Source organism: Eptatretus burgeri, chromosome 17, assembly GCF_056783735.1.
Source record: "Eptatretus burgeri isolate ZD-2024b chromosome 17, Ebu_testis_v1, whole genome shotgun sequence".
Classification (NCBI taxonomy): Eukaryota; Metazoa; Chordata; class Myxini; order Myxiniformes; family Myxinidae; genus Eptatretus; species Eptatretus burgeri.
This window is the reverse complement of record NC_140977.1, coordinates 44358689-44371423: the sequence shown is the minus strand read 5'-3', so window position 1 is coordinate 44371423 and position 12735 is coordinate 44358689. Positions and strand designations below refer to the sequence as shown.

The 12735-nt window shown below is 45.4% G+C and overlaps 1 protein-coding gene and 1 long non-coding RNA gene across 9 annotated transcripts in view; one reads left to right on the top strand and one right to left on the bottom strand.

The window, feature by feature from the left end:
- The window catches only part of LOC147009933 (uncharacterized), a 115832-nt gene that overhangs the window by 22675 nt on the left and 80422 nt on the right, over nt 1–12735 (bottom strand). For 2 of the 8 annotated variants that reach the window (XM_085863249.1, XM_085863235.1), the window contains one exon: nt 5049–5114. In XM_085863249.1, coding sequence (XP_085719375.1) covers nt 5049–5114 — 66 coding nt within the window. The other 6 variants (XM_085863242.1, XM_085863240.1, XM_085863243.1 and 3 more) reach the window with 6 other exon arrangements.
- LOC147009934 (uncharacterized) overlaps nt 5173–12735 on the top strand; it is a 37822-nt gene continuing 30259 nt past the window's right edge. Inside the window, exon 1 of the long non-coding RNA XR_015053079.1 lies at nt 5173–5384. This is a non-coding gene — a long non-coding RNA (uncharacterized LOC147009934). The remainder of the gene's footprint in view (nt 5385–12735) is intronic.

The following is a 12735-nucleotide window of genomic DNA, read 5'->3' as shown; positions in this document are numbered from 1 at the left end:
ACATAATGATGCAAGACGTGACATAAGGTGCGACTTTAAACCAATGAGAGCCGTCCCATTCACATGTCTTTTGGGGAAATCACCCAGAGTAGCTTGGAGGGAGGCACAAAATAAAGCTGCCCTCCGGTGTTTTATCATCACAAACAATCTTTATATGAAAAAATGAAGGAACAATTATGGGACTCGATTAGGTCTGGGCTCATCTCGGGTACTCATCTCGGCACACCTGGTGGCACATGCACGTACCCAAGCACATTTACACACACACAGGCTCCTGTTCTTTTTAAACAAAAATAGTTTGTGTAAACACTCCACTTGTTCTGACTTTGCTCCATTAAAATGGGATGTCAAGCTTCTTCGCTGGCTTGTCGTCAGGATTTGTATGTCGCATCAGTAACAGTCATAAGAGCAAATCCCCACTTGTCTGAGCAAATAAATTGTTTTCTTTGTGTTTGCATATATCCGTTATTCTCGCATGTGCTCTGACAAGCTGCATCTGCAGGTATAAATTATATTAATATCTGCAGGTATAAATTATATTATCTGCAGGTATAAATTATGTTTATATCTGTAGGTAGAAATTATATTAATATCTGCAGGTATAAATTATGTTAATGTCTGCAGGTATAAATTATGTTAATGTCTGCAGGTATAAATTATATTAATATCTGCAGGTATAAATTATATTAATATCTGCAGGTATAAATTATATTATCTGCAGGTATAAATTATGTTTATATCTGTAGGTAGAAATTATATTAATATCTGCAGGTATAAATTATGTTAATATCTGCAGGTATAAATTATGTTAATGTCTGCAGGTATAAATTATATTAATATCTGCAGGTATAAATTATGTTAATATCTGCAGGTATATGTTAATATCCGTCGGTATAAATTATGTTAATATCTGCAGATACTGGACTGGGTTCACAGTGGACGCCATTACAAGACGAGTTTGAGTGTCGAGGTTGCATCGGCTTTTTCCGGTGTTCTGTATCTTGTCTTGCCTGTATTACGGTCGATTCTTTGCTCAATTGGCAAAGTTAATCTTCCGGGATGCCGGGAGGAGGTGCTCAAGGATGATAAACGTGTCTGACGAAGATGACGAAGGTTCATCTAGGTCGGTTTATCAAACTAGGAAGAGGGGCAGACCACGACGGAAGAGTACCGATGAGTCGGTGCAGCGATGAGTCGGTGGGGTCCCAAAGCGGTTCAGGTCGCCTCTATCTCTGATGAGCACCATGCCAAACTATTGGTCATAGTTTCGGCCTCTGATGGCTCTAAACCCTGAAGCCCCGACAACCCAAACAAAATGGCTGCAATGATTAAAAAATAATTTGGAGACGTGTCCAGTGCCAAAAAGCTCAGGTCCGGCAACCTTTTCATTGAGTGTAAATCAGTCGCCCAATGGGAGACGGTGATTCGAGCCTCGTATTTTGGCGACGTCCCAGTCTCGTGTCAGATCCTCAGTCTCTGATTGAGAGTTGAGGAGTCATTTACGGGATTGATCCCTCCATTGAAATTGACGACATCAAGAACCATTTAGCAGAGATGGGAGTTGTTGACGCCCACCATCTCACCATGGTCAGAGATGAGGTCAAAGTCAATACCACCTTGGTAGTTTTGTCCTTCGGCAACCCAGTCCTTCCCCCAAAAGTTTTCCTGAGGTATCAAGCCTTTACTGCACGGGAATACATTCCAGCCCCTTAAGATGTTACAAGTGCCAAAAGTTAGGTATACCTGCAGATATTACCTGCTTCTCACACACATATTACCTATTACCTAACTGCACACACAGTTAGGTATACCTGCAGATATTACCCGCTGGCTTCTCCAGCCTGTAGGGAGTGTAGGGTAAACAACGCTGCAGCAAATGTAATGGAGCGCTCGCATTTCGAATACGCAAGCTGCACCAGTGAGGAAAAAAATGTCTTGTGACAATCGTGATGGGGACGATTAATAAAATAGTTTATTGTGGTGAGTGGCTAAATGTGCTAATGTCCTTCAGAGGATGTCCCAAATTCTAAAGAGCTGTCCAGATCAAACAGGTGAAGGCGCAGAAGAAACTGTCTTATGCTGAGGCTATTCTGATGGTCCCCAAAATGAAGACCCCAGTAAACGTAGTTAGGACATTAAGACCCCAGTAAATCAAAACTGAGGGCCCGGTTAACGTACTAACTATATCGGTGGGAGTTCAGCGTGAGACGAAACATACAGAATTCCAAACATAGTGCAGTCACCGATGTGGATATGAATATTACAAAAATTACCCCCGGTTGGGGGTGACGGTCATCTCTGAAGCACCGCAAAGTTTTGTAGTTTAGATCACCGGAGATCTTGAATTTCAAGGCAGTGTTTTCTTAGGTACTGCACAGATCGGCCACATGACAATTTGCCAACTATGAAGTCACGCGACTCAAACGAGGACAAATTCGAAAAATACGACCCGACCAGGTTCAGATATTGTACCCTACTATCATAATCCGTTGGAAATTCCGCCGAGATCGGATAATAGATGGTGGAGGTAATGTTGAAATTAGCTGATTTTTCAACTTTGGAGTGACCTTGACCTTGACCTTCAATCGTGTCTAAAGTCATACCGTCGTGCATCACTCATGAACCCCTACCTACATACCAAGTTTCATCAAGATCGGGCGAAATTTTTTTGACCGTATCACATAGACGATTTTTCCAACTTTGAAGACACGTGACTCGATAACCAGGACAGATTTTAAAAAACCGGCCTGACCAAATTTAGATATTGTTCCATATAATCAAAATCCGAAGATATTTTGAAGATCGGATCACAAACGGCAGAGGAGATAGATTTTGAAAATGGACGATTTCGCAACTTTGGAGTGGCCTTGACCTTGACCTTGACCTTCAATCGTGTCAATAGTCATACCGTCGTGCATCACTCATCGACCCCTACCTACATATCAACTTTCATCAAGATCGGGCGAATTTTTTTTTGACCGTATCACATCGACGATTTTTCCAAATTTGAAGACACGTGACTCAATAACCAGGACGAACTTCAAAAAACCAGCCAGAACAAATTTAGATATTGTTCCATATTATCAGAATTCGAAGGAATTTCGAAGATCGGATTATAAACGGCAGAGGAGATAGATTTTGAAAATGTACGATTTCGCAACTTTGGAGTGACCTTGACGTTGACCTTGACCTTCAATCGGGTCACAGGTCAAGCCGTCGTGCATCCCTCATCGACATCTACCCACATACCAAATATCAAGAAAATCGGACGAAAAAAATGGGGACGTATGTACGGACATCGAGACTGGTTTTATTAACCGAGATCGATTAACCGAGACATCGAGACTGGTTAAAAATGGGGTTCATTGGTTTTATCACCGAAGTAGTAAATTGTACAGTTCAAGTAAAAAATCAATATTATATCCGCTGCAGCCATCAAACATTCGGGCTGGGTGGGGTTTTCTTCCAAGATAATTAATAAAATATTCAGTCAATGAGGCCAAACACGCAGAGGGTCAGATTCCAAACGGTCTCAGGATTCCCCTGCTGATCCATTAAAATTATCCAATGAAATGCAAAAAGCTTAGCTGCTCATGGGCCAGAGTTTATTAAATACATCAGCGATTTCACATCCAAACCGGATATATTCTGTATTGAAGAAACCTGGTTATAAAAAAAGGGAAACCGGGTGAACAGTATGAAGTCCCTGGCATTTTTAGATCCTCGTGGAGGATCTCTAAGTCTTACATGCGTTGTTGTTCTTGTGGACTTTTTTGTTTCACAGCCTACAGTTTTCATCGAAACTTCCTTAAACTTGGCATATATATGTAAAAATACCCTGCGCAGACAGTAACAATCTCCGATTTTGAAAATTCCTCCTAGAAAAAAAAAGTTATGACGTCAAAATATCTCCGCTAATGGAAATCGCCTAAAAATGATCTCCGAAACGAGGCAAGCTTTTTGAATCCTGTTTGGGGGAATCGAACAGGGCATTAGCAGAGATGAATTACCACACATATGATATCACTATGACGTCATATCAACTTTTTGGACGTCATTCCTATTTTTTGACTTTTTTGTTTCACAACCCAGAGTTTTCATCGGATCTTCGTGAAACTTGCCATGTATATGCAGAAAGCCCACGCGCAGGCAGTAACCATCTCCGATTTTGGAAATTCTTCCTAGAAAAAAAGTTGACGTCATAATATCGTCGCTAATGGAAATCGCCTATACCATTATCTCCGAAACTAGGCAAGCTGTTTCAATTTTGTTTGCGGGAATCAAGCCGGGCATTAGCACAGATAATTTATCGCAAACCTGATACATCACAATGACGTCATATTCGTTTTTATGACATTATCATTATGAGGACGAGGATCTTAGCTCATCTGAGCTTGTTTACTATATTTTTTGTATTTTGCTGTAACCGATGAGTTTGGGTTCGTGGTGTTTATACAACCTCGCGGCTCTGATAACGTGAGGAAGAGTAAGAGGAAGAGGAAGAGGAAGAGAAAGAGGAAGAGAAAGAGGAAGAAGAAGAGGAAGGAGGAGGGAAGGAGGAAGAGGAAGGAAGGAGGAGAAGGAAGGAGGAAGAAGAAGAAGGAAGGAGGAAAAGGAAGGAAGAAGGAGGAAGAAGAAGGAAGGAGGAAGAAGAAGGACAGAAGAAGAAGAGGGAAGAATTCGATTGGATTTGAGGACATTACCCTCCTGACCACCTGAATGCTCTTTTCTCAATTTCTTCCGTTCTTAACGAACGTTATCAATCGATGGTGTTGAGTCTGAGATGAGCAAACATCTCCATGCAAGATGACCGTGTTACCTGATTCCGGCTCCATTCCCTCCCCTCCATCCTGAAGATTCTGAACGTCCAGGATCCTGAACCCGTAGATCCCAGCATCCCCTCCAAGACCCACTCTGTTCCCTCCATCAGAGCCCGACTTAGAATCCGAGGAGCCTTGATCGTGTGTGCAGATCGGGAGGTCTCTGTCCATGACTCTCACACAAACTGACGAAGTAATACCCCGTTCGGTTCCTCCTCCCGTTCTTACCGACCCTCTCTTCGGCACGAACCTCATCCCGATATCTTGAATCCTTGAACGAAGTGTGTCGATTCCCTGGAAATACAAGATATGTTTAACGTTACTCCAACTACAAACTTTTCAATTAACATCAAACCCACGATTCTTGTTTCAGATGTTCATTTCAACTTGAGTAACAAAATCAGTCTGATGCGATGAGTAGGCGGTAAAAGGGAAAATGGACATGTTCAGCTTAAACGTACACGAAAACGTTTATTTTATTTTATTTTATTTTATATTCCTTCAGCGGCGATGCCGCCGTGCAGCACACAGAGGTGGAATTGGGAGGAAGTAGTGACTTCTGAGGTAAATATGTATAAATGATATTTAGTTTATTTGTACAAATGTACTTCTGAGGTAAATATGTATAAATGATATTTAGTTTATATGTACAAATGTACTTCTGAGGTAAATATGTATAAATGATATTTAGTTTATATGTACAAATGTACTTCTGAGGTAAATATGTATAAATGATATTTAGTTTATTTGTACAAATGTACTTCTGAGGTAAATATGTATAAATGATATTTAGTTTATATGTACAAATGTACTTCTGAGGTAAATATGTATAAATGATATTTAGTTTATATGTACAAATGTACTTCCTAAGGTAAATATGTACAAATGATATTTAGTTTATATGTACAAATGCACTTCTGAGGTAAATATGTACAAATGATATTTAGTTTATATGTACTTCTGAGGTAAATATGTACAAATGATACTTAGTTTATATGTACAAATGTACTTCTGAGGTAAATATGTATAAATGATATTTAGTTTATATGTACAAATGTACTTCTGAGGTAAATATGTACAAATGATATTTAGTTTATATGTACAAATGTACTTCTGAGGTAAATATGTATAAATGATATTTAGTTTATTTGTACAAATGTACTTCTGAGGTAAATATGTATAAATGATATTTAGTTTATATGTACAAATGTACTTCTGAGGTAAATATGTATAAATGATATTTAGTTTATATGTACAAATGTACTTCTGAGGTAAATATGTATAAATGATATTTAGTTTATATGTACAAATGTACTTCTGAGGTAAATATGTATAAATGATATTTAGTTTATATGTACAAATGTACTTCTGAGGTAAATATGTATAAATGATATTTAGTTTATATGTACAAATGTATTTCCTAAGGTAAATATGTACAAATAATATTTAGTTTATATGTACAAATGCACTTCTGAGGTAAATATGTACAAATGATATTTCGTTTATATGTACTTCTGAGGTAAATATGTACAAATGATACTGAGTTTATAGGTACAAATGTACTTCTGAGGTAAATATGTATAAATGATATTTAGTTTATATGTACAAATGTACTTCTGAGGTAAATATGTACAAATGATATTTAGTTTATATGTACTTCTGAGGTAAATATGTACAAATGATACTTAGTTTATATGTACAAATGTACTTCTGAGGTAAATATGTATAAATGATATTTAGTTTATATGTACAAATGTACTTCTGAGGTAAATATGTACAAATGATATTTAGTTTATATGTACAAATGTACTTCTGAGGTAAATATGTATAAATGATATTTAGTTTATATGTACAAATGTACTTCTGAGGTAAATATGTATAAATGATATTTAGTTTATTTGTACAAATGTACTTCTGAGGTAAATATGTATAAATGATATTTAGTTTATTTGTAAAAATGTACTTCTGAGGTAAATATGTATAAATGATATTTAGTTTATATGTACAAATGTACTTCTGAGGTAAATATGTATAAATGATATTTAGTTTATTTGTACAAATGTACTTCTGAGGTAAATATGTATAAATGATATTTAGTTTATATGTACAAATGTACTTCTGAGGTAAATATGTATAAATGATATTTAGTTTATTTGTACAAATGTACTTCTGAGGTAAATATGTATAAATGATATTTAGTTTATTTGTACAAATGTACTTCTGAGGTAAATATTGTTGTGGTTGACGAAATTCGCACACCACCATTCAGGTCCCTTAGGTGAGATATCTCGGTAAGTATATGTGTAGTTAGGCCCAAACCCGTGGTCTAGAGGGAATAAATGTCATTCATGCTGGCTGCGACTCTTCAGGATAGCCGTTTTTCTTTTACTATCTTTATTTTGGACCAACCGCCATTATTACCACCACCAACCACGTCTCAACAGTCATCACAACATCAACCACCCACCACAACGCCACTTCACCACAACAGCCACGACCTTTACCGTCACACCTCGCAACCGTCGCATCGCCACCGTTCTTGCGCCGCTTGTGGGTACCGGTATTGGACTCGTGCAGGGCGCGCGCCGAACAGCGTGTACAAAACCACGGACTTTCCGCAGAAAAACGGATCAAAAACGACTCACGCCCACTTTTGTTCCGTCCAATCGGTGAGCGAGGGGCGATTTGGCCCCGCCTCCAGGGCGTTGGAGGGCGGTCGCTATATGCAAATTCATGGATCAAAAAGCATTCACGCCCACTTTTTCTCGGGCCAATGGGGAGCGAGGTGAAAGGTCGAAGGCAGGGGTCAAAGGCGAAGCCACGGGGCTTATATAAGCAGCTGCGTTCGTCAGTCAAGAGAGTAGGAGAGTCGGAGAGTAGAAGGGTAGGAGAGGCGGAGAGTCGGAGAGTAGGAGAGTCGGAAACAGAGTCGTCGCGGGCGGTGCGTTGGAGAGTGTGCAGTTGGGAGTTCGCGGAGTCGGAGTGAAGAGGACGGAGCTGTGGAGAGGCGGCGGCGGCGAAGGCAGACGAGGGGGTGCTCGCGTCGGTGCCGGGAGCTGCACACCAGAGAGGCCAGCAACGCGACAGAGGTGGAGGAGGAGACGCTCGCCGCGGGACCCGAGACAGGGTTATATCCTCTATACCCCGAGCATCAGCAACCCCCTCCTGTTTCCCCCACGCTGAGATAGTGCGACAAAGGGGGCCCCCTTCACACCCCTACCAGACACTGTCCGCGAGGCCCGCGGAGTTGAGGCACCACCGCCGCTCCGCGTCTCATCACCAGACGGGTAGGCCCGACACGGTCTCGGCCCCAGGCCCGCCTACCCCCTCATCCTGGAGGGTGGTTCTCTTTTCTTTGCTTTGGGAATGTGTGTTGTCGGCGCCGTCTGTGAAGTAAAATTGTATAAGTGTTGTCGTGTGCTCGCGTAATCGGTATTAGATCTGCATTGTGTTTTCGCTTTTATATTTGCTTTTTGTGTAAATGGAATTGTGTTTTTCTTTTCTGTGTGCTTTTGGTGGAATTGTATATGTGTGCTTTCCGTTCATCGCGAATAAATGTGCTTTATGTTGAACTGTTTCCTGCTTCGCTTCGTCATTTCTCTCATTGAATCCTCATCTTGCTTCACGTAAAGGGTTGGTAGTGGGCTGAATACGCCCGATAATTAATCGAACCGTCGAGGCCGACGATAACACCGCTCGGTTATCCCGATAGTACGGAACGGGTCGCTTAAGTGGCCCGTGTCCGAAGTCGACCTGCGGCGAGGTGCGATCGCCCGGTCTACCCTCCGTGTGGGTACTTAGGTAGGTCGAATTTGGCGAGCAACCCTATCACACGCGGGGGCCGATTGGCTCGATCGCGGTGAGACCGAAAGGTCCACCCGTGACTGGTTCCCGGCGTTAGTCCGAGAGGGTCACGACTGGATTGTCCGTCCGGTGGGCGACGTGCCGCGATTCGAGTTACGTGGCCGTCCGCACGCCGGCGGGCACGAATCCGTAACAATATTGTTGCTTTCGGTCTCACCGCGATCGAGCCAATCAGCCCCCGCGTGGGATAGGGTTGCTCGCCAAATTCGACCTACCTAAGTACCCACGCGGAGGGTAGACCGGGCGATCGCACCTCGCCGCAGGTCGACTTCGAACACGGGCCACTTAAGCGACCCGTTCCGTACTATCAGAATAACCGAGGGGTGTTATCGTCGACCTCGACGGTTCGATTAATTATCGGGCATATTCAGCCCACTACCAACCCTTTACGTGAAGCAAGATGAGGATTCAATGGGAGAAATGACGAAGCGAAGCGGGAAACAGTTCAACACAAAGCACATTTATTCGCGGCACACGGGAAGCACACATATACAATTCCACCAAAAGCACACAGAAAAAACACAATTCAATTTACACAAAAAGCAAATATAAAAGCGAAAACACAATGCAGAGCTAATACCGACTACCGAGCACACGGCAACACTTATACAATTCTACTTCACAGACGGCGCCGACAACACATACCCAAAACCAAGGAAAAGAAATACCCTCAAGGATGAGGCAGGCCTGAGGCCGAGACCGGGTCGCGCCTACCCGTCTGGTGATGAGACGCGGAGCGGCGATGGCGCCCCAACCCCGCGGGCCTCGCTGGCAGTGTCTGGTAGGGGGTGGGAAAGGGGCCCCCTTGGTCGCACTATCTCAGCGCGGGGGGAAACAGGAGGGGGTTGCTGATGCTCGGGGTATAGAGGATCTTTATTATCCCTGGTGTGCGTCTCCACCTCGGCCAGGTCGCGCTGTCGGCCTCCCTCGGGTGCAGCTCCCTGCACGACGCGAGCACCCCCTCGTCTGGTGTCGCCGCCTTTCCACAGCTCGTCCCTTCCGTTCCGACTCCAACGCACACGACGAGCAGCTCCACCGCCCGCGAAGTCTTGACCCTCTGCTTCCGACTCTCCTACTCTCCGCCTCTCGACTCTCCGCCTCTGGACCCTCCGACTCTCCACACTGACAAACACGGTCCTTTTATCCCCCCGTAGCTTCGCCTTTGACCCCCTCCCTTTGACCTTTCACCTCGCTCCCCATTGGCCCGAGAAAAAGTGGGCGTGAAGGCTTTTTGATCCACAAATTTGCATATATCGATGGTCCTGGAGGCGGGGCCAAATCGCCCCTCGCTCACCGATTGGACGGCAAAAAGTGGGCGTGTGTCGTTTTTGATCCGTTTTTGAAGCACAAAATCCGTGATTTTGTACACGCTGTTCGGCGCGCGCCCTGCACGAGTCCAACACCGGTACCCACAGCGGGGCAAGAACGGTGGCGATGCTACGGATGCGAGGTGTGACGTGAAGGTCGTGGCGGTTGTGGTGAAGCGGCGTTGTGGTTGTAATCATGGCGGTTGGTCCAAAATAAAGATAGTAAAAGAAAAACGGCTATCCTGAAGAGTCGCAGCACGCATAAATGACATGTATTCCCACTAGACAACGGGTTTGGACCTAACTACACATGTACTTACCGAGATACCTCACCTAAGGGACCTGAATGGTGGTTTGCGAATTTGGTAACCACAACACTACCCCCTCCCCTTTTTACAGACTCGTCCCGAGTCGTCAAATTTTCGTGTGCCATCATGTGTAGTTTTCCCCAAGTACATTTTACCTACGGATCCCTGAGTGCGACATTCATGGTATTCGTGTCCCCAAAATAAATAACCTGAGGGCTGCGTAACTATCTAAACAAACTCACTCACACGGACGACTTAAATAAAATTGCCGGCGCTAAGACATACATGCCGGGGGCGCACTCATATTTACAGTACATCTTAACCTTAACTTACAAATTTTACACTAAACCATGGCCCAGGATCATTGAACTCTGCAAAAGAAAAGCAGTTAGCAGGGAGCCAGGCTGCCCGCATGCAGTCTCTGGCTCAAACAATGCAGGTGACAGGGAACGTGGCTGGCTGCTCACACGCAGTCCAAGGCCTTCCCTTTTGAACTGAACGCAGTGAACCACAACGGTGCATGGGCTGCACAAACGCAGTCTCCGTGCCAGCTCAAGTGGCACACGCAATGAGCACAACGAATGGATGCATGAACACAAACACGGTGCACGGGCCGCCACTGCAGGCCCGTGTTGTCGCTGCCAACAGGGCAGTTCTCGCAGCTTGCAAACTGTTGCCTTGATCCTGGCGCACATGGCAATGAACAGGGGGGGGGGGCAAAGCAAAAATTGAACGGGGCTGGTGAACCTGGGCAGTGGGCATGGCATGGCAAAGGTGAGCAGGCAAACACAGCCCGCAGAAGAAGGCCGCTGCAGGCAAACACAGCCGGCAGATGAACTGGCCGGCACAGGCCTTGAAGTACCACAGCTGCAGATGATCCGGCCGGCACAGGCCTTGCAGCACACAGCCAGCAGATGAAGCTGGCCAGCTTTTGCCGTCAGTGGAAGTTGGTGGAGGGAGTGCGGTGGTGCTGGCCACTTGGAAGGCGGGCTCGGACCTACCTACCTGTCTCCCTCCCAACCTATCGCCTTTGCCTGTCACTGTACATACCCACTCCCTTAATTTGTCAAACCCCAATTTAGCCCCAACTTATTTTTTTGTTGTTTTTATTTTTACTCCCCCACTATAAATCGTCCCCTAACCCCCTTTATCGTCCTTGTTCGGCTACCCTATCCTGTCACCTAGCCTACTCCCAACCCCTACGTTCCCTTCCCGGAGGGGAATAAGGGAGAGCTAACGTCCTGCGTCGAGGCCCAACGAAGCCTCAGAATGGCCTCCCCAGAGTTCGGCGATCTTAACACCAAGTGGGTCCAGCGGCCCACAACGACAGCGAGGGGATGGATGGTGCGGAGGGGTACATCTCCTAATCTACCCTAACCATTTAACTGTTAAACTACCCCGGGGCTTTCAACAAGCGCCTCTCGCTTAAACTATTGGTTCTATAAACCCAGATTCCCGTCGCCTGTGTTGGTGTCCTCACAATTTCGGGCCTCGCCCCCCAATTTTCTCTCCGTGCCCTCACACGGTCTCCTGGCTAGGACACGTGGCTCCCTTTGGCAGGCACGACCCTCTGCCGAATCTCCCGCTATGGCACCCCCGGGCACTACACTGCCTCCGAGCCTACCAGCTCCCGAACACCGGGGAGTGCCCCCCATGGCACCTCCCCTGAAACGCACACGTGGCAGGCTGGCTTCCCAGGCCCCTTTCCGAGGGTCACCCTTGCCCACAACACTGCCCACGCGGCAAATGGCGCCCCGGGCCCCCGCACCAAGCAGGCGCACCCGTGCCCACTACGCTATCCCGGCCCCCCATGGGCCCTTGGCCTACCACGGCCGACTAGCCTGGTGCCCGGGGTACCCACTCAGCGATACTCACCTTTCGCAGCCACGCTCCCAAGCCCGTCAACAGGGCTCCTGCACCCCTCCAAATGGGTCTCGAGCCTACTTTCCCACCAACAACAAAACGACCTCCATTTTTCAATTTGACTAACCCAGCTAACTCACTCTACACTGACCCCGGGGTCCCTTGGGCGGGAGTCACTCCTCCCCCCAATCACTCATCGCACCATGCATTCCCCATTCGCTCCATACACACAGACCCGCTGGCCTCACTCACTCGCCAAGTACTCACCTCACAACTCACCAACTACTCTTCAACACACACACCGCTGAACTCTGCCATCCTTCTAACTACATCCCCTAACTAACTCGTGCTCCCACGTCGTCCCTTAAACTACAGCACGTTCCTTTTAACACTACGTAGCTAAGCTACGTCCCCTCTGCACATTCACAAGTCTGTCACTGTCCTCAAAATATCCCAAAAATCAATTTCCCAACCTAAATCTCGCTATAATCCCTCTAACTAATCCATTCCACGGACTCCATGAGGACTTACTCCTGCCCCATGAAGTCGGTCTAACTAAGCTAACCCTTCCCC